At 37.0% G+C, this 19,707-nt stretch overlaps 4 protein-coding genes across 5 annotated transcripts; 2 read left to right on the top strand and 2 right to left on the bottom strand.

Moving 5' to 3' along the window:
- The first annotated feature begins 10,485 nt into the window (after positions 1 to 10,485).
- Positions 10,486 to 13,015, top strand: LOC103863469 (fasciclin-like arabinogalactan protein 15). Its single transcript, XM_009141216.3, has 2 exons — positions 10,486 to 12,030; positions 12,804 to 13,015. The coding sequence occupies exons 1-2, from the start codon at positions 10,767 to 10,769 to the stop codon at positions 12,860 to 12,862; spliced, it is 1,323 nt and encodes a 440-aa protein (XP_009139464.1). The 5' UTR covers positions 10,486 to 10,766; the 3' UTR covers positions 12,863 to 13,015.
- Positions 13,016 to 13,398: 383 nt separating this feature from the next.
- LOC103863467 (RNA-binding protein CP33, chloroplastic) lies at positions 13,399 to 14,765 on the top strand. Its single transcript, XM_009141213.2, has 4 exons — positions 13,399 to 13,834; positions 13,907 to 14,008; positions 14,072 to 14,380; positions 14,461 to 14,765. Exons 1-4 carry the CDS (start codon positions 13,439 to 13,441, stop codon positions 14,581 to 14,583), a joined length of 930 nt encoding a protein of 309 aa, XP_009139461.2. The 5' UTR covers positions 13,399 to 13,438; the 3' UTR covers positions 14,584 to 14,765.
- On the bottom strand, positions 14,625 to 16,759 carry LOC103863468 (putative deoxyribonuclease TATDN1). 2 transcript variants are annotated; one of them, XM_009141215.2, is made up of 12 exons: positions 16,671 to 16,759; positions 16,520 to 16,540; positions 16,336 to 16,436; positions 16,207 to 16,264; positions 16,081 to 16,124; positions 15,904 to 15,984; positions 15,755 to 15,825; positions 15,544 to 15,654; positions 15,386 to 15,468; positions 15,082 to 15,298; positions 14,921 to 15,004; positions 14,625 to 14,839 (listed from the first exon to the last, which is right to left on the bottom strand). In XM_009141215.2, the coding sequence occupies exons 1-12, from the start codon at positions 16,690 to 16,692 to the stop codon at positions 14,770 to 14,772; spliced, it is 963 nt and encodes a 320-aa protein (XP_009139463.1). In that variant the 5' UTR covers positions 16,693 to 16,759; the 3' UTR covers positions 14,625 to 14,769. The 2 variants fall into 2 exon arrangements, with proteins under 2 accessions (XP_009139463.1, XP_009139462.1); XM_009141214.3 differs by having other exon boundaries at positions 16,336 to 16,439; positions 16,671 to 16,736.
- A 730-nt stretch (positions 16,760 to 17,489) lies between these two features.
- LOC103863466 (syntaxin-122) lies at positions 17,490 to 19,164 on the bottom strand. Its single transcript, XM_009141212.3, has 2 exons — positions 18,410 to 19,164; positions 17,490 to 18,105 (listed from the first exon to the last, which is right to left on the bottom strand). The coding sequence occupies exons 1-2, from the start codon at positions 18,981 to 18,983 to the stop codon at positions 17,651 to 17,653; spliced, it is 1,029 nt and encodes a 342-aa protein (XP_009139460.1). The 5' UTR covers positions 18,984 to 19,164; the 3' UTR covers positions 17,490 to 17,650.
- Positions 19,165 to 19,707: the final 543 nt, after the last annotated feature.

Raw genomic sequence — 19,707 nt, 5'->3', positions numbered from 1 at the left:
ATAATATAAAATTAAACAAAAAATGATGGCGGAGATATACATTGTTATCAAATCTTTATTATTAAACTCATTAATTGTCATATATATATTAGTCATTTATGTAATTCCGTAGGTTTTATTTAAGGAAAGAAAATATCATATCATATCATTATATCATATAGTTTGACCAACTTATGTATCTAACAACATATAAAAATCGAATGTGGACCTACTTATTTTTCAATTGAACGTAATTGATTACCTAATTGAGTGCCACCTATGCATTGGGGCCTCTTTTAATTAATACAAAATTGAGGTTACATCTTTTCAAATGTTCCTCAATTAATATATAAGGGATGTGCCCAGGTCATGGATCAGTACTAGCTGTCTGGAAATATAAATGTATGTTGTTCCATTAAATGCCATGATCTGGTATCACGCATCAATCTCATACACACGTATATTTTTATAATAATTTATAAGATGAAGAAATCATAGAATATTCCAAAACACACATATAAGTGATTTATAGAACTCTCCCATCTATGAATTGTAAGATCTTGCAAATCAAAATTCGTCTATGTTATATTCACGCATATAAAAGCATAAGTTTTCGAAGTAGTTTCTTCTTTGATTATTGAGTAATCATTTTTTTTTCCTTTTTGTCAAAGACATTGAAAAAAAAATTTACTTCATTTTTAAAATAAACAAAAAAACTCATACCAAAGCAAAATCTTATTCTTTTTAGTTGTTTGAATACCAAAACTCTTTGAACCGAGTTTGTTCGAAACAAATAAAGAAACACGAAATTAGTCGGTGGGTTAGCTCAAATGCGTTTTATTAATCGGTAATGATAAAATTACAAATAAGGAAAGTTTGATCGGAAAACAGACCGGTGCTTGGGGAGCGATGGCTGGGAAAGTACAAATCAGCAAGAATACAAAAGAGTAAAATACTTATTCAAACCGCTAAGTGAGTGTGTGTGTATGTGTGTGTTCGAATCATCTCTTCTTTCCTCTCTCATTTTCTTTTATAGCCGACGGGAGGCTGGTTTTGCCCTGATGGGCCTTCTGTCACCGGGCCAATCAGTTGATTTTATCAAGGGCGTCAATCAATATATCTTGGTTAAGCTCAACATTCTGTGGCATCTTGATTCGACGTAGACTGGTGACATTGACTTCAGCTGGTGCCATAGCTTAGACCTGTAGGTCACAGAGAAAGGTGTTGTCTTGGTCGCACCTCGAAGAGTTGTTCGATGTCACCAAAGGAATCCATCCAGTTCGTCGGCCCAACGGCCTTTTTTTTAGGTCAAGATGTTTTTTGATACTGTCGATGATGATTTTTTTTGTTGATTCGGCCTAACCGTTGCTCTGCGGGTATATAGCGGGCTCAATGTCGTGAGCTGGGTTCTCCATATGTTGCGGAATCCGCAAAAGTTAGTCGAGATGAACTGAGATCTGTTATCTGTTACGATTTTGTACATGAGTCCATGCCTCTTTGTTGGTGATGTGTACGAATGCCTCAGCCTCAACCCATTTTTTGAAGTAGTTGGTCATGACGAGGACGAATCGCCGTTGCCGAGAGCTTGGCATTGGTCTGATTATGTCCATTCTCCATCGCATGACCGGATAAGGGGCAGTAGAGGTTTGCAGCAGCTCAGTTGGACAGTGGATGTTTGGCGAATGTCTTTGACATTTATTGGCCAGTGCTCGACCACCCGAGAGATTTCCCGCTGCGCCCTCTTGTATTTCGGCCATGATCAACCTGGTTTCTCTGCAGTCGCGGCACTTAAGGAGGACTTTAGTTGACGGAACTTCTCAACAGATCAGCGCCCTACTTCTCTGATTCTCCAAGAGAATGGAGTTTTGAGTGTCGCGGCGAGGACAAGGTCGACCAGTGGGACAGATTTTGTAATGTGATGTATTTTAGAGTGAATGTTTTGGAGAGAGAGCTTGAGCTCGGCGATCTCGTGGATGGTTGCCAGATCTAGATTGTTAGGGTTTTGTACGGCGCCGCCGACAGTCTGGTCAGTGTTTTCGATTGTTAGTTCTCTGTTGAGGGGAGTACGGTCGGTGTTAAAGATCCATTTTCGGATGGTCATAGGGTTGCTTGTGTGACCGTCTGGAGGAGCGAGGATAGCAGCTAGGGCGGCAAGCTGTTCGTTCGTCTCCTTTTGGGCTTCTTCGTTTTGAAGGAGACGGGCCATGATGGTGCTTATGATGGAGCAGGGGTCTGCTCTGGTTCTTCGCCGGAGGTTGAATCTTCCAGAGTAGTTAACGCTTCTTTGTTCTGTCACACGGTGTGCGCCAACTGTTTGAACCGAGTTTGGTCGAAACGAGTAAAGAGAGACGAAACTCATCGGTGGATTAGTTCAAAGGTATTTTATTAATCAGTGAACGATAAGGTTATAAATAAGTAAAGTTTGATCGGGAAACAAGTCGTTGCTTGGAGAGGGATGGCCAAAAAGTACAAGTCGGTGAAAATACAAAAGAATAAAACCATAATTCTAGCCGCCAAGTGAGTGTGTATGTTCGGATCCTCTCCTCGTTCCTCTCGCCTTTCCTTTTATAGCCGATGGTAGGCTGGTTTTGTCCTAATGGACCTTCTATCACCGTTGATGGTCAGTCGGGCCGACCCTGTTATGGGCCGGGCTGAGGCGTTCCTCGTGGAGCCGTTCAGGGTTCGGGGAGCCGTGCTGTAGCGGGCTTTTAGTTCCGAACCGATCTTGATCGACTCGTTGTTCGGGACCGGTCTTAACAGGCCGAATAACTTATTCTATATGCATTGTGAAGATGTAATCCTTCTCCTACAAAAACTATGGACCAACACCTGGCTATTGCAAATATGGATGGTCTAACGTGCAACACATGTATCATGATAAACATTTTAAGCCATATCATAATGAACCATCCAAAAGCTGAATCAATGATTTGCAATAGCCTGTATATATATAATATATTATATGCTTATATAGTATACAATTTGAATCTAGTTTTCTTCTCTTCTTTTTGTTTAAAAATTCTTGTGGGAAACTATAAACACGATTGCAACCAAGATATTTAAATAGAAGTTCCATTAAACCAATCCTTAAATATATAAGCAAACACATTCAAATAAGGGAAAATGTTTTTATTTTCCACTGAAGCTATACTAGTATACATACATATGTACTGCATATATATATGTGTGTAACGTAATGAATGAATTCGAAATACCTTTTCACGTCACGGCTTCTTGACAAGTTTTTGAAACTACTATTTGAAAGTTTGATAGATGATTTTTTTCGTTGAATTACTAGGAGGTTCGGACCGAAACCCTAATCCCTTAGACCCAAAATCAAAGCACGTAATATTAGTTTCGTCCTAGCGGTTACTCGAACACAAGATTCGTCGTGATCATGAGTGAATTAATAATCAGTTTTCTATTAGAAAATGAAATCTTAATCAGAAACCTACGGTTTAGACTTTGGAGACACGTTTTTTATGTTCCTTTCTTTAGTTCTGTTGCGTATCTTAATATTGACTTTGATAGGAGCTTCAAAACAAAGGGTATTTGTTTGAAGGCGACGAATAATCTAACTGCAATCGAAACTTCACCGTCTCCAATGTACGTAAGAGAAAACAATGCGTACTCTAATTATGGCTTGGCGTAAACACTAAGTAGACACATTTCCATGAGAAGCTTTTCAATTTTCACGTGCTAATTTATGCTGTATTATTTAAGCATTTCAAAATAAATTAGTTAAAATGAATACTTAATATATATAGATGAATTATTTTAACAAAATGACCACACCTAGCTAGATATGTATAATTCATCTGGTATACCATATATTTTGACTTTGCGTCAACAGTTGGTTAGATAGAGAGAAAATATATATAGTATTTCCAGTGGCCAAACATTTTTCAAAAAAAAATTATGCAGATTTTATGTCAGATTGTATTGCGTTTTATTACGTGCATGTGCCCAGGTCATAGATCAATATTAGCTGTCTGAAATATAAATGTCTGTTGTTCCATTAACTGCCATGATCCATAAAATATCATGCATCAATTCATACACACGTATTATAAGTATGAAGCAATCATAGTGTGTAGTCCAACAAAAAGACAAATAAGAGTGATTTTTTAAAAGAGAATTTGCATCTACATTGAATTGTAAGATATTCCAAATCAAATGTGGCCATATAATAGTTCGCATTTAACAGAGAAGTTTCCGAAGTAGTATCTTCTCTGATTATTGCCTAACCAGTTATAGTTTTCTAATAAGGAAAGGCTCCACAAAAAGATTTTTTTCTTCCACTCAATTTAAAATAATAATAATATACCACGGCAGATTACAAATACCTGTAGGATGTAGCTCATCTACTATGCAAAGGCACTTTGTTGTGAATTCCGGTAATAAAATTAATAAAATTTCGATCAGAAGTAAGAGAAACACCATACTGAAACAAAGACTATATGTAACTTTTTTTATCAATATTATGAATAAATCAACACAAACCTAAAACTGTTGTTAATTGATATGTTTCAAAACCCGAGAGTACTACTAACATGATCAACTTTTCAATCTATAACATAACGGACCATCAAAAAATGTTTGAGATAATTTTCGTAGCAAATATGTTTTGAAATCTAGGTAGAAAAATTATCACTCCCTATTTAAATAACCATTAAACCAAAAAGAAAAATGCACATTAATAAGAACAAAGTGATTTTTGAATCTGCTACTGCCCATTTATATATACTCAACGTAATGAATTCCAAGTACATATTCACGTCACGGGATTCTTGACAAGTTTTAATGAAACTGTATTTTAATATTCGAAAAATGTTTTTGGTCAGGACTCATCAGGAGCAAAATCTTGTTCAGAAACCTAGGGTTAACACGTTTACCTTCCTTTCTATATTTTGTTTGAATGTTTTACTTTTGACTTTGATAGGAGCTCCCAAACAAAGGTAGTTTGAAAGGAAAAACGCAACTGTTTGAAGGCGACGAAGAAACTAACATGAAAGGTCGCCGTATCTTCTAGCTCTACCTCTACGGCTGTACGGCATGTAAAATATGTAATGCGTACTCTAATTAAGGCTTGTCTGAAGCACTAATGTATAGACATATTTGCATGAGAAGCTATTAATCTCTCTCGTGTGACATAAATTGATAACAATTTAAAACTATATGCGATGTCAAATATTTTCAAAATATAAAGAATTTAACATCCGTTGATCACTAATCTTATAACACGGTTGGATACAATTCAAGTATTTTCCTTCAGCAATGACAAAGAAATATGGTCTCTGAAATACCAGTCCGTTATCTTAACCAAATAAGACAATTAATCTAGAAAAACAAGGTTATTCATTATTACTAATTAAATTTCGTTACAAGACATTACTTGTATTTTGATGTAGCAAGCAAATGGCTATTCGTATTGGCTTTCTTCGGATAAAAAATGGTTTGATTTTTCTTTTTCCCTGTTAGTTTAAAGGTGTAAAGGTTATGTCAGTTTGAAGGTTTTGGGATTGAGTTCTGTTTGTTTTGTCATCGTTGCTGCTTCATCGACTAATGCATAAATGTAGATTATGTCAAGCAGACTCTTTCAATTTTTTTACTGTACTTACAATAATATATGAAAAACAAATTCTACTTAGCTATCGTTTCGTGTGAAAGTTATTGGATCGTGAGAAATTGTACGAATTGAAGTGAAAAGATAGTTTCTTTAGAAAAGACATGCGATAGAAAAAATGCAAACTAAAAATACAAAACAACTTAGATCTGGCTTGAGGTGCTTTGCGAAATAGAATATCTGAGTTATTAGAAGGATCACCAGCGAGGATTTTATCATTCAACAAACACACTAAATCAGCGATTTAGTAAGAAAAATAATTTGTCGAGAGGGAAGATGGATGTGTGTGTTTTTGGGCAAGCATGTGTTTTCTAAATGTCGTTTGATACTAAAGAAAGCAAGGTAAATAGTGTTTAGTCGGCAAGCAGTTCACAATCATATTAAACTATAGGGTACATGGTACTTAATTCTTTTTGGCAATAATGTCATTTGCAATATTAAATTATATTTTCATACAAATTCCCTCGAGTCTCTTATGTCACACCGACACTTTGTTTGATATGCCCGTGATTCTCTTTTTTTTTTTTTTTTTTTTTTTCTTCATCTTTCTTTTTTATCAAATTTTGTTTTTTCTTTAATTTACGATACTAATAATGCTAATTTTGGTGGTCTCGTGGAAAGGTTTTAGAAAATGAATACGGAAGAATAAACCCATTTTTAGTGGTTTTGTGGAGACACATGTACAGTTATCTAAATCGGATAATGTTTTGAATTCTATATATCCTACTAGGTTGGTCTTTCCATGGAAACTATAACCACGCAGATCTTGGAAGAATATGAGTGGTTTGGCACCCTTCGGTTATAGTAAAAATTATCTCGAGTTTTAACCAGATGACATTTTGTGTTGTGAGACTCTCTCAAATAAATTAGGAAATCGTCAGATCCTTTGTCTATGGCTCCAACTGTAGAATTTAAAGACGTATGCTTTGGAGTGAGTTGGAAGCATGTTCAATATCACAACTAGCAGTAGATACCCTTTGGATCATTTTCGGTGATTTTAATGAGATTCTACACCAATCATAACACTCTAAGACTGATCAGTTCTCTTTCTTCCGGGCATTATATATGAATTCTTAGACTAAATAAATAACCGAAAATAAAGATAAAAAGATGGTTCCCGGCAACGGCGCCAAATTGATATTATGTGTATACGCACACCAATTAACCTAATGTGCACACTTCCACAATCAAATGGTATGTCGATGTAGCACTTTAGGATCAAATCCACAAAGACCAACGATTACACTTTATTTGTATGGGATCAATACTTAGCTAAAACAATAATGGGGTTTTAATATTTGAGGATTTCGTAACAAGCAAGTAAGAAATTGATTTAAAGTTTTTAGATGATTAAAAGAGCTAGGTTCAGGGTGATTCATCGGGATACTTAGGATCATCAGCTACACAACTATTCAGGAAGACAATAAGAGCCAATCTAGAACTTGAACAACAAGAATAGATAAACCCACTCTCATGGTGTCTACCAGTTTATCAAGCAATCTTAATGCCTAAACTGTCGTTTGGATTAGAGAATGATGACAAGCATTAAGTTTGGATTCAATTGGTTCACGATTTGCTTTAACATAAGTTCTCGTTGGCTAAGGACAAATCGCCTATCTATAATTTTTCTAGCAACCTAAAACACTTTTGATGATTAGATTAAACCTATGATCAGATGATAAATTACCAGTTTAACACAAGCATTAAGATTAGCAATAGATAGAGATATCAAAAAATAACAATCCTATTTGTGTCTAGCTCATTGATCCATGATCCTTAACACCATAAACCTAACAAGCGACTACTTAGCCATGAACAGAGAAATCACAGAGACAATAGATGAAAAAAACATGTTGAATCAATAAATAAATAAAATAGGGCTCAAGAATCTTTTCAAGGTGAGAGAGATGAAGCCTTTTCCCTTTAAAGGTAGCAAATCTTCAAGTACAAAAGTCTCCAATGGTTTCTTGTGTAAAAACTAGCGTAGAATCATAATAAAAAAATAAGAAAATATATATATTCAGGTCTATGGTGGCCTGGGAGTAAAAGGGGGAAGCCCTAGGTAAAATCCCGAAATATTTGGAAATTTCCTTAAAAATCTATGCCGCTGGAACATGCACTCGGGTTGCTCCGTTCGACTGTTCTGCGTGAAAATCACCAAATTGCATTATTTTCTGGCTCTTTTGTTCCAGCTGGTCCATCTCCCATCCAATGCACCTCCAGACCTTTAATGATTCGAAAAAGACTAGGAAGACTCGATAAAGACTTGAAAACCAATTGAAAAGCATATATACAAGATGTCTAAAACATCATATATCAAGTTATTTGCCACTTGGTCTGGTTTGAGGATGAACAAAGACAAGACCGAACTCTTTGTAGGTGGTTTAAACCAAGTTGAAACTACTCATTTGACAAGTCTCGGTTTCACTCTGGGTTCAATGCCAATCCGCTACTTGGGTCTTCCTCCTCTGATGCACCGCAAGATGTGCATTTCTGACTACATGCCATTGTAAGTGACAATCTAGGGTCATTTCACTGCTTGGTCTTCCAAAAAGTTGTCTTATGCTGATCGAGCTGAGTTGATTAAATTGGTTATCTATGGAACTATAAACTTCTGGACCTCCGCTTTTATTCTGCCCCGTTCGGAACTATGCTAGGCGCTAGTCGGACGGCAATTCCGGGCATAGCGAGTTACCAAAAAATCGGGGAGTACTCGGAGATTACGTGGGGACTAATTTTAAATACAATTTAATGTATTTATAATATATTTAGCTAATTTTAAACATGATAACACATGTTCTTAGACATAATTATATAATTTTAAATAACCTATTTTGATTTGTCGAACATTTAGATTATGGTGTATTTGATATGGAAAAAAATGTCTAAATGCAGTAATTATGTGTTTGTTTTGGGTTTGATAGCTAATTGAAATTATTTAGTAATGAATAATTACACAAATCTGTCAATAATGAGTAAAAATAATCAACCGTGTTTCAACTTTACACTGACAAAAAAAAAACTTAGATACAAAGATTGCGTGGAGCATAGTCTTTTTACCCAAAAAAGAAGGGGGGCTTGGTTTTAAAAATCTGGAAATTTTGGAACAAGATCCTCTGTTTGAAGCTCATCTTGACTATATATCCCTAATCTATCTTTATGGGCTTCTTGGATCAAGAAATACAAAATTGGAGATGAGAGTTTGTGGAGTCTCGAAGCTAAAAAAGCTGGTTCAGGGACATGGAGATCTCTCTTGAACTTGCGATCTTTAGCTACAAACATCTTAAGAGCAGATGTTAGAAATGGTGAAAGCACAAGCTTTTGGTGGGATATCTGGACCCCTCTAGGCCGTTTAATCAACATATTCGGTGACACAGGTCCTTGTGAGCTCTCAATTTCTCTATTTGCTTCAGTTGCAGATAGTTGTGATGAAAATGGTTGGAGACTGAGAGGTGTGCGCTCGCCTGCTGCAGAGAGCCTCCATATTTATATCATGAGTATTCATTTGCCGTCATCCTCACAAACTGATGATGTATTTTACTGGCTCGTCGATGGCGAGAACTTAGATGACATCTCTACCTCTCGCATGACATGGGGCGCGATTGAAACAGAGCTCATGCAGTCACTTGGTCAAACATTGTATGGTTCAAAACGGCAACTCGTCGACATGCTTTTCTCATGTGGATTGCACAGAACGATAGAATGCAACTAGAGTGAGGCTCGCAAGCTAGGGCTTTGGGGTCTCATCAAACTGCTGCCTCTGTGACTCAGTGTCGGAAACCCGAGACCATATGCTCTTACGATGTGAAATCAATAAACAAGTTTGGATTTTGATTCTGAAAAGTTTGAGTTATACTCACTCTTGCTTCATCACTTGGACATCTTTTATTGAGTGGTTATCTCAGAGATTCCACTGCTCCACTGATACTCAAAATAATTGTTGCTCACGCAACTATCTATAGTATCTGGGGGGAAATGAACAAATGTCTACATGATGGAATGTCGTCTACTCCTCAAACTATTTGTAAGCTCATTGATTGCAACATCAAAGATACAATCTTGGGGAAACATCACAACAAGAAGAGTTTCAAGAACCTTATGCTTTTTTGGCTAAAGAATGATTAGAAAATCTTCTATTATGGGTTACACTTTGTTTTTATTCTTTTTTTTTTTCGAAGTGCACCCATCTAGTTTTAACTATTTGATTGTAACTATGTACTTTTATCATTTTCTATTGAAACCCTATCATTTTGCACATCTCGCAAGTTTTATTGACTTCTGTTGGTAAAAAAAGGAGTTAGATTTACTTGGATATTATATTTAATAATGCTAAATAAATATCAAGAAATCAACAAATATCTATTGATAAAAAAAGGAGTTAGATTTACTTGGATATTATATTTAATAACGCTAAACAAATATCTTCTTTTTTTTTGAGAAATCAACAAATATCAATTTGTAATTCTATCTAGATGGAACATATCTAATTTATTTTATATATTATTTTTAACCAACTATAAATAGCAATTTAAATATTATTCAAAAGCTAATTTGCTCATCCAGCATGGTGACGATATTACAAGTTATTGACTAACCAAAAAGGCATTTCATAGATTTTTTGGTTTATATGAAAATGAACATTTAGTCGAATAATTTTTTTTCTTTTATCACACGAGAAAAAACCCAAAAAAAGGGAAAAGATATTTGACTCGAAGGCAACGTGAATTGTGCATTATGAGTAACCGACACACACAACACGAGGCTCAAACTCAAAGACCAGAAGCTGATGAGTTGTTGAAAAAGCTGAACTCTTGGCTTCAAGTTTAAAAAGACGTCACCATAACTTTTACTTCCCGTGTGGACCTCACTCTTGTCCTCCAAATAACCAAAACGAATCCCAAATTAAATAAATAAATAATACTCCCATAATACAATTAGAGAAAAGAGTGAAAAGCGTTGTTAAAAAAAAACAATTAGAGAAAAGCATTTAAATCCACCCACCGAAAATCATTAAATATCCAAGAAAAAAAAAATTGGGAAGAAGAAACATCACAATCATAATCAAAATCACATCATCTTACCATCTCAAATTACAAACCAAACCTCTTTAAATCGCCGACACTTTCTTTTCTTTCTTCTCTCACTCTTTCCCTCGACCACCATGGAAGGCGTCTCCAAGTTCCTCTTCTCTCTACTCCTTTTGACTGCCTCCTCCATTATCACCACCGCATTACCCGATAAAACCGGGTCGGGTCAAATAAACTCCAACTCCGTCCTCGTGGCTCTTCTCGACTCTCACTACACCGAACTAGCAGAACTCGTGGAGAAAGCTCTTCTCCTCCAAACCTTAGAAGAAGCCGTTGGTCAACACAACATCACGATCTTCGCCCCTCGTAACGAAGCTTTAGAACGTAACCTTGACCCTGAGTTCAAGTCTTTCTTGTTACAACCAAAGAATCTCAAATCATTACAAACTCTCTTGATGTTCCACATTCTCCCCAAAAGAGTCACTTCTCCGCAACTCTCCGCCTCATCCGTCGTCAGCCACCGCAGTCTCTCCAACGATCACCTCCATCTCACCGCCGGAAAAGTCAACTCCGCCGTAATCACTAAACCCGATGACGTAACCCGACCCGATGGTATCATCCACGGGATCGAACGTCTTTTAATCCCTCGCTCCGTTCAAGAAGATTTCAACCGCCGTCGTAACCTCCGCTCAATCTCCGCCGTGTTACCGGAAGGAGCACCGGAAGTCGACCCGAGAACCCACCGTCTCAAGAAAAAGCCTGCACCAGTCCCCGCCGGAGCACCACCGGTTCTCCCGGTTTACGACGCAATGTCACCCGGTCCGTCACTCGCTCCGGCTCCGGCACCAGGACCGGGCGGGCCTCGCCACCATTTCAACGGAGAGGCTCAAGTCAAAGATTTCATCCACACTCTGCTCCATTACGGTGGATACAACGAGATGGCGGACATTCTCGTCAACCTCACTTCTCTAGCCACCGAGATGGGTCGGCTCGTGTCGGAAGGCTACGTTTTAACGGTCCTAGCTCCGAACGACGAAGCTATGGCTAAGTTGACCACAGACCAATTGAGCGAACCGGGAGCTCCAGAGCAAATAATGTATTACCATATCATACCGGAGTACCAAACCGAGGAGAGTATGTACAATTCTGTACGCCGGTTTGGGAAAATTCGGTATGATTCGCTCCGGTTTCCTCACAAGGTTGAGGCTCAGGAGGCAGACGGTTCGGTTAAATTCGGTCATGGTGACGGTTCGGCTTATTTGTTCGATCCTGATATCTATACCGATGGACGTATTTCGGTTCAGGGGATTGACGGTGTTTTATTCCCGGAGGAAGAAACTCCGGTTGAGAAGAAATCCGCCGGTCCGGTTGTTAAGAAAACCGCTAAACCGAGAAGAGGTAATCAATTTTTAATAAATTTCAAGCTTCTTAATTTTGGTCGTTAGCTATTTGATTTTGACGTTTTAACCCCAACTTATTTAATTTTAAACTACACATAGTACATAACACCATTGAAAAGTTTTTGTTTTGTTTGTTTGAAACATTATTACAAAGTTATAAAGCTAGAATAACATTCATTGCTTTAGGAATTTTGTGTGTGATTTTGCTCTAGCTGATGGAAAATATAATTGAACCATGATTATAAACAGATAAATTATAATTAGTCACATATAGTTAAGTCTTTGCAATGACAGAGTACTAAGTAGAAAGTGAGATTAGACGTGTGAGAATGGAGACAAAGTCTCGTTAACAAACTTTGGTATGATAATATAACATATGTTCCAATAGTATTAAATAATGGTGTGGGAATAATTTGGATTATAAACTATTTAATCACCCACCGACGAAGAATCCCATGTTAATAGTAAAAAGAAAACCACAAAGTGCTTATTTTCTTTTTGAAAAGCGGAGTTGTGTGTCATTTTGGTTGATAGAGACAACTTGCTCTTTGATATATAAAAAAAAAAGACAACTTGCTCTGATTCATGACTTCCTTTTCCGTCTTAATATATTTATTTGAACATTAAGTTATAATAAATCATTATAAAAGTTATTTTCTTGTTATATTGTTAATTCAATACATGTCACCAGGAAAAACAAACTGGTTGGGATAATGATAATTTCCTCAAACAAAAAACAATAATTTCCAACTGATTTTGTATCATGTGCAGGGAAATTGATGGAGGTAGCATGCAGAATGTTTGGTTCACAATTTCACACATGTCAGTGAGATGGCCAAATGAAATCCGGACATGATAAATTTTTACAGTTCTGTAAACATGTGAAAAAATTTGTGAACAGAATCAAGTAATAATGTAAATGATCAATTTTTGGGTGGTTGCAATATATATGTTCAATGATAATTTTAATTTTAAACTGAAAATTGCATTGGAATTCTAAAATTACACTCTTTTGTAACAAGAAAAAATGATAAAGTGACACTTAATAAGAAACAAATGAAGTATATAATTTCATCTAGAAATATTTATTATTAAAAATAATTTTTAAATTTTTAAACAATATCGTTTTAGGGATTAAATTTCTTTTTGGGACCATAAAATTACTAAGCTGGTCATGTCTGATGGTACTGCACTTAGCTGATCAAGCTCCAGTGGTTCCTTCCCTTTGGTCATTCATTCTCTTTTGACTTCGTCTGGTTCCCAACCGATAACTGAATTTTAAACTACCAAATTAAATCGAAGTCATAACCGATTTGAACCGGAAATTGAAAAAGTTGACTTTTTTTTTGAACAACTTAACTTATCCACTCTTTCCTCGTCTTCCCTCACTCACTCCCCTAAAGAAAATGTCGTCGTTATCCTATTGTTCCTCCACCGTGTCCGTATCCCCCGCAGCCGCCGCAAACTTTAACCCGTTATTCTCCTCCTTCTCCAATTTCAGACTCTTCAATCGCTTTGCACCAAAATCCTTCAAACTCGTCGCCAGTTTCCCTAATCCGCTGTCCCTCCATTCCAATATCCGTCGCCACCGTTTCTCCTGCGCCGCCGATACCGAAGACGAAATCCCGGCGTCATCATCAGAAGATGAAGACGAAGTAGAAGAAGAAGAAGAAGATGGGAAACAGACGACGCAAGGGAGTGGTGAGGAAGGGAGGCTGTACGTTGGGAACTTACCATACACAATCACTTCTTCTGAGCTCTCTCAACTCTTCGGACAAGCTGGAACTGTCGTAGATGTTCAGGTTCATCTTCTTACCATCTCCTTCATCTCTTAAGTTCTGTCTGATTGTTCCAAAAACCGTCCTTTGTTGCAGATTGTGTATGACAAAGTCACTGACAGAAGCAGAGGGTTTGGATTCGTAACCATGGGAACCATTGAAGAAGCTAAAGAAGCTATTCAGATGTTCAACACCTCTGTAAGTTCTCATCATCTTGTGTGTTATCTGTTTGATCAGATATGATTCTGATTGATTCTGTAGCAAATTGGTGGTAGAACGGTGAAAGTGAACTTCCCGGAGGTGCCAAGAGGCGGAGAGAGAGAAGTATTGAGAGCCAAGATCCGTGGTAGCAACCGGAGTTATGTTGACAGTCCTCACAAGCTCTATGCTGGAAACCTCGGTTGGAATTTAACCTCGCAAGGTCTTAAAGATGCATTTGCAGATCAACCTGGTGCGCTTGGTGCTAAAGTCGTGTATGAAAGAGACAGCGGGAGGTCTCGGGGGTTTGGTTTCGTCTCTTTTGAATCAGCACAAGATCTTCAGTCTGCCATGAGTGCCATGAATGGCGTGGTAAGGCTTTGCTCTCATCTGTTTGGTTCGTTTGTTGATTTTGGGGTTTGAGACTCACTAGTTTGGGTTTTGGTTCTTAGGAAGTTGAAGGGAGAGAACTGAGGCTAAATTTGGCGTCAGAGAGAGACACCGTGCCTCGTCCTTCTGTAACAGAAGAAGGCAGTCTTGAGAGCAGTGAGGTGCTTTCAACCATCAGTACATGAAGCAGCAAAAACACAACATCTTGTTGTATTCAACTGACTACTGAGGCTAAAGAAGATGATAATATATGAGATAAAAGAACGTGTGATTGACTGTCATCTTATGCAAAAATGTTTCTTCCATTAAATGGTGTAATGTATAATCTTTCAATCTCAGAGAAATGCAAAATATTTTTGTAGTGACTTCTGCTAGTTGGTGTTGTGGTGACCGGAAAGCAGAGCATCTGCAGCAGAATCCAAGTCCTGAGGGAAGAACACTCTGCAGAAATATAAACAAATCCATCAGGACATAAGCTTCACAACAACAATGACTCACTCTGATAATATTGAGAGAACATGCCTGCAAGTGTTGTGGTACAAGGTTGAACTAAGTTGATTGATGTCGCCAAGTCCTTTATAGCCAGCCACCACCTCAAGAACTTGCCTGGAGAAGAAATAAAAAGAGTTTTAAGAATATAAATATATATTTTAATGGATTTGACAAGATGAAACTACACTGACCGAACCAAACAAGGTTCGTTACGGCCTTTGACAATGCACTCTTGATCATACTTCTCCTTCTTCTTAGAAGGCCAGGTCGACTTTACAAACTTCATCCCGGCGTGTGTGTTCTTGATCTCACAGTATGGAGAGTCGGTTTCGATCATCATCCTCTCTACAGGTATCCCTTTCATTACATCAAGATTCTCAGCTGTTTTCAACGAGCAGCCATTCACACCTAATAAATAGAATCACATGAGCGGTACATATACGCCAAGGAGAGCAGTCTTTATAAGTAATACACAATCTAGTGGAAGTGTTTTACCAATGTACATTTTCTCGAAAGAAAGAAGCTTATCACGGTCCAATGCACTACCCGTAAATGAATGAGCAACCCCTCCAGTGAACCTGAGAGTGGATTATAAAGTATGAATTAAGACAGACACAGACATGAGAAACATTAGCTGACAAGTTTTGTTTCACCTGTTCTTGTTTCTTTCAACAATTTCACAGAAATCCGCAGCTGCTGCTCGCATATGTAAGAACATAGGCAGCTTTGTAGCATATGCTAGTTCGAATTGCTTCTCAAAATACCTTTCCGCACAGAAGACAACAAATAAGATATTATAAGTAGTGTAAGGAAAGAAACAATCAAACATATGAAAAGATTCAATTTTGTTATGATCTAACTTACTTCTTCTGAATATCAGCAGGGCAGAACTGAAGCCTATCATAATCCAATCCACATTCACCAATTGCTACCACCTAAGTTAATCAAAAAGTGAGAATGATTTTGACTGGGACCAATGCAAAAGTATCTGTAAGTATGAGAAGACATAGCACCTTTCCTTTTTGCATTCCTTCATTGGCTAATGAAAACAGATCCTGATAATGCTTCTCCGGATCACCACTCTCTTCAAACTCCTGATGTGAAACATGCCGTTAAAGAATGATTCAAGCACAAGATTACAATCTGGCTACATACTAAACTGAGAAACTCAAAAAGAAAGAGACACTAACACTGCATCTAGTTGGATGAACCCCAACGGTACAAAACAGCCTTGCTGCAAGTGTAAATCCACAGTAAGGACATCTAAAGACGGAAACTTTAAGGGAAATAAGATCAGTAAGTCAAATAAAATAAACCATCGGTTTCTGCAATTGCAAGAGCTTCTCTTGATTCTTCCAATGACCCACCAGTTACCTGTTCAAGAACATTGGAATCTTGAGTAATTCAAATTGATTATAAAAGAATCGATAAGAGTGACTCTCAACTATGATTCTGTCGACTCCGGCAGACCAAGCTCGGTTCAAGACGGTCGCAATGTCCGGGAGATGACAGTTCTTTCCATGGTAAACTCCCTTGAACATCCCATCTGCTTTAAATTCGACCAATTCTCAATGTGATCAGAACATAACTTGATCAGAGGAAAGTCCCAAAGTGTTTTGCGCAACTGACCTGTGAAGTTAACTGCTATGTCTGATGTTACGCAGACACATCAGAAGAAAAGCCACAATACACAAACGATAAAGGTATCAGTCACAAAGGATCGTTGTATACTAGAAGAAGAGAAATAATCAGACGAAATAGATTCCCGAATTTGACTTGCCTATCATCTTCAACGACGCCATTGTTGAGACCAGAAACAGAGAGAATGGCACAAGTGCAACACAACAAACCTTGTTTCTTCATGGGTTTTGTATTAATAATGGGCTTTTCATACGGCCCATTAATAAGTCAATTTTTAATATCTTTTAGCTTTATATTATATTTTAGGAAATACACTATGATACCCTAAAAAAAAGTTTCTAGATTCTAAAAAACAAAATGAACAAAATATTTTATTAAAAAAGTAAATATACACTTATACCCTTAGGGTTAACTAATTCAAACCTTAAGATTTAGAGTTAATGGGTGGAGATTTGGGTTTGAGATTTAAAATTTTATAAAATAGAAAATAAATATTAAAATTTTGAAAATAAAAATTTTAAAAATAGTTTCAAAAAGTATTTTTGAATTACGAAAAGAAAATTTAAAAAAATATATTAAAAAAAGTTCAAAAACAAATTAAAAAAAAAAATTATAAAAAAGTTCGAATTTGAAAACATATAATCTAAAACTATAAAGAAAAAAATAATTTTTTTTATATATCTAAGGTATTAGTGTCCTTTTACCTATTAAATTAAACATTTTGATCATTTTCCTTCTTATGGTATATTTTTGTGACTAAGAATTGTCCCTTATATTTTTATTGACTTTTTCTTCCAAATTTCACATTTTATTGACTTTTTCTTGATAATGTTTTTTCAACTTCTTCTTATTTGATTTAACACGGATGTGCCGACGTGGCACCTAAAATAGGACTTATTTTACGGATTCTAGCGCCAAGAAGTGATTTTCTTTTGCAAACACACATATCAAAATGCGATTAATGCAAAATTTAATTATTGCGTTACTTAAGGAAAATAATATACTGATCTTATGAGATATGTATATACAGAAGGATCCAATCAAAAACATGCTAAATAAAATCAAACTCAAAAGCAGAGGCCAGTGCATATACCGAAAGAATAAAAAAGAGAACACGATTTAACGAAGTAGCCGCCGGTTCAGAGCTGGAGGTGGCGGTGGCTGAGCTTGCACCGGAGCAGCTTGGCGGGTCGAACCTCCACCACCACCACCATTATCTTCCCAAGGCTTAACAGTAAACAACACAACTAAAACCACAATAATGATCAATAGCAAAATGGCATAACAAGTCCACTTGCGCGTGTTCTTCTGGTAGAACCGCGCCTTAACAAGCTTGTCCGCACCAGATCGAACAAGCGAGTTTGCTCGTTTGACGTGGCTTTCAATGTCCTCGAGCTGTTCACCCTGGTGCTCAACCAACACGGCCATATCAAGAAACACCTGATGCAGCTCGTTCAAGCTCTTCTCAATGTCTTTCACTGCGTCGTGTCTCTCTTGTATCTCGTTTATTGTGTCCAAAATCCTACCTCGACCTTGTTCTTGTATCGCTTTCTGCAAAAACGTTTCACTTTCTCCTGCAGTATTTGTAATTTCAATTTATATCTCATCAGTATCATGTTTATAAAGTATTTAAATTTAAAATAATTAACTAATAAATTCGTTTAAACCAATAAAATGAGTAAATGTTTACTTTTGTTTTTATTTGACTTGTAAATATAATATTTATTCTTTTACTAATTTAGTTTAGGATTAAAAATAAATTAGTACTACACTAGAATCATAAAACAATAACAAAATTTTAAACGTTGTAATAATTAACAACCTTGCGCTATTTTTCTGGCTGTTTGAAATTTAAAATAACTAGAAAATAATAACTACCTGTAGAGATTAGACGATCGACGGTATCTTCGTCGGGATTTTCGCCGGTGACGGTGAAGTACAAACGGTTAATAGTGTCTCGGTACTCCGTCGAAATAGTCTCTCTCACTCGCATAAAATTGTTCATAGCATCCTTTAGCTTCTTCCTTAGCCCATTAACCACCGACGTCCTTTGCCGGTCAGACGATGAACCGGGTCCGCTTTCCGGTAAACTCCGGTTCACTTCATTCGCACGATCCAGCTCCTTGAGGTTTACTTTCACGCGCTTGGCCGTCTTGAGCGCCGTCGAGACGTCGGAGTCCATCTTGTCCTTCAGTTCCTTGACGGCTTTGGCGTTATGGAGCGTCTTGCTCTTCTCGTGGCTCAGCTGGAGGCTGTGACAGAGACGGTCAAGCTCTTTCAGATCGCTGTTCACTTCCTCCACGTCGAGGAAGAACTTGTCAAGGTTGTTTCCACCGCGGCAGCTTCCGCCGGAGGAGTACTTCGCCTTTGACATCTCGATGTTGTGTGAGTGTGGGGGCGATGAATCGTCTGAGACGGAGCGGTTGAAGGAGCGGGAGAGAAGATCGTTCATGGCTGATGGGCGTGAAGGGGTGAAACTCTCTTCGCGAAAGATATTAGTTGTGAAAATTCAAAGGAATTTAGAATAAAAATTATTGATCAAAATTGGGTTTGTTATATGTGAATTTATAATTGAACTAGTTGAGATGAAAAGTCGCCATTGAAACGCGGTTATGAAAATGGAAGTGTATATTAAAAGATTTTGCCTTTGAAACGCGTATCTCAACTACTAAACCGTTTATGTTGGTTTAACCAGACCAGGTAGAGTACCAGATATTATATGTTGAATCAGTCAAATTTTATGAAATTTGTACAATCTCTTATCTTGGTGGGTTTGATTGTTTGAACTGGTCGGTTTGAATTGCAATAGCTCAATGAACAACTTAGACAAGAATTTCCAGGAAGGTGAATAAGGCTATGAATGTGATGTATTGAAATTAGGTAATCTAGAAGCATTTATAATTCGAATTAAGTATTAGCAGCCGTGGACAAATACGACGAGAGTCCCAATTCTTCATTGTCCCATTTCAAATATTTTATTGATAGTAGTTTCTAACATATGATTCATGTTGTGTTAGTATATAATAGTTATTTTGTTCACCCATTTGGTGGTTTTTATCATTTTTTTCTTTTATTTAGGAATGAACAAAGTTAAACCAAAAGATCACTTACTAATATTTTTAAATCTAATATATCTGTTCTATTAAAATAGAAGTCATGACTTCTTTCATATGCGA

This window comes from Brassica rapa, chromosome A04 (genome assembly GCF_000309985.2).
Source record: "Brassica rapa cultivar Chiifu-401-42 chromosome A04, CAAS_Brap_v3.01, whole genome shotgun sequence".
NCBI classification, from domain to species: Eukaryota; Viridiplantae; Streptophyta; class Magnoliopsida; order Brassicales; family Brassicaceae; genus Brassica; species Brassica rapa.
This window is presented reverse-complemented; position numbering and strand designations above follow the sequence as displayed.

Excerpts from the sequence above, each read along its gene's own strand:
- LOC103863466 (XM_009141212.3), bottom strand. The coding sequence starts at position 18,983 with ATGAACGATCTTCTCTCCCGCTCCTTCAACCGCTCCGTCTCAGACGAT. Across the intron at positions 18,106-18,409 it reads CGATCGTCTAATCTCTACAG|GAGAAAGTGAAACGTTTTTG; the intron begins GTAGTTATTATT and ends CAAATACTGCAG.
- LOC103863469 (XM_009141216.3), top strand. The coding sequence starts at position 10,767 with ATGGAAGGCGTCTCCAAGTTCCTCTTCTCTCTACTCCTTTTGACTGCC. Across the intron at positions 12,031-12,803 it reads AACCGCTAAACCGAGAAGAG|GGAAATTGATGGAGGTAGCA; the intron begins GTAATCAATTTT and ends TATCATGTGCAG.
- LOC103863467 (XM_009141213.2), top strand. The coding sequence starts at position 13,439 with ATGTCGTCGTTATCCTATTGTTCCTCCACCGTGTCCGTATCCCCCGCA. Across the intron at positions 14,009-14,071 it reads TTCAGATGTTCAACACCTCT|CAAATTGGTGGTAGAACGGT; the intron begins GTAAGTTCTCAT and ends TTGATTCTGTAG. Across the intron at positions 14,381-14,460 it reads TGAGTGCCATGAATGGCGTG|GAAGTTGAAGGGAGAGAACT; the intron begins GTAAGGCTTTGC and ends TTTGGTTCTTAG.
- LOC103863468 (XM_009141214.3), bottom strand. The coding sequence starts at position 16,692 with ATGGCGTCGTTGAAGATGATAG. Across the intron at positions 16,125-16,206 it reads TGCAATTGCAGAAACCGATG|CAAGGCTGTTTTGTACCGTT; the intron begins GTTTATTTTATT and ends TTACACTTGCAG. Across the intron at positions 14,840-14,920 it reads TTGTACCACAACACTTGCAG|AGTGTTCTTCCCTCAGGACT; the intron begins GCATGTTCTCTC and ends ATATTTCTGCAG.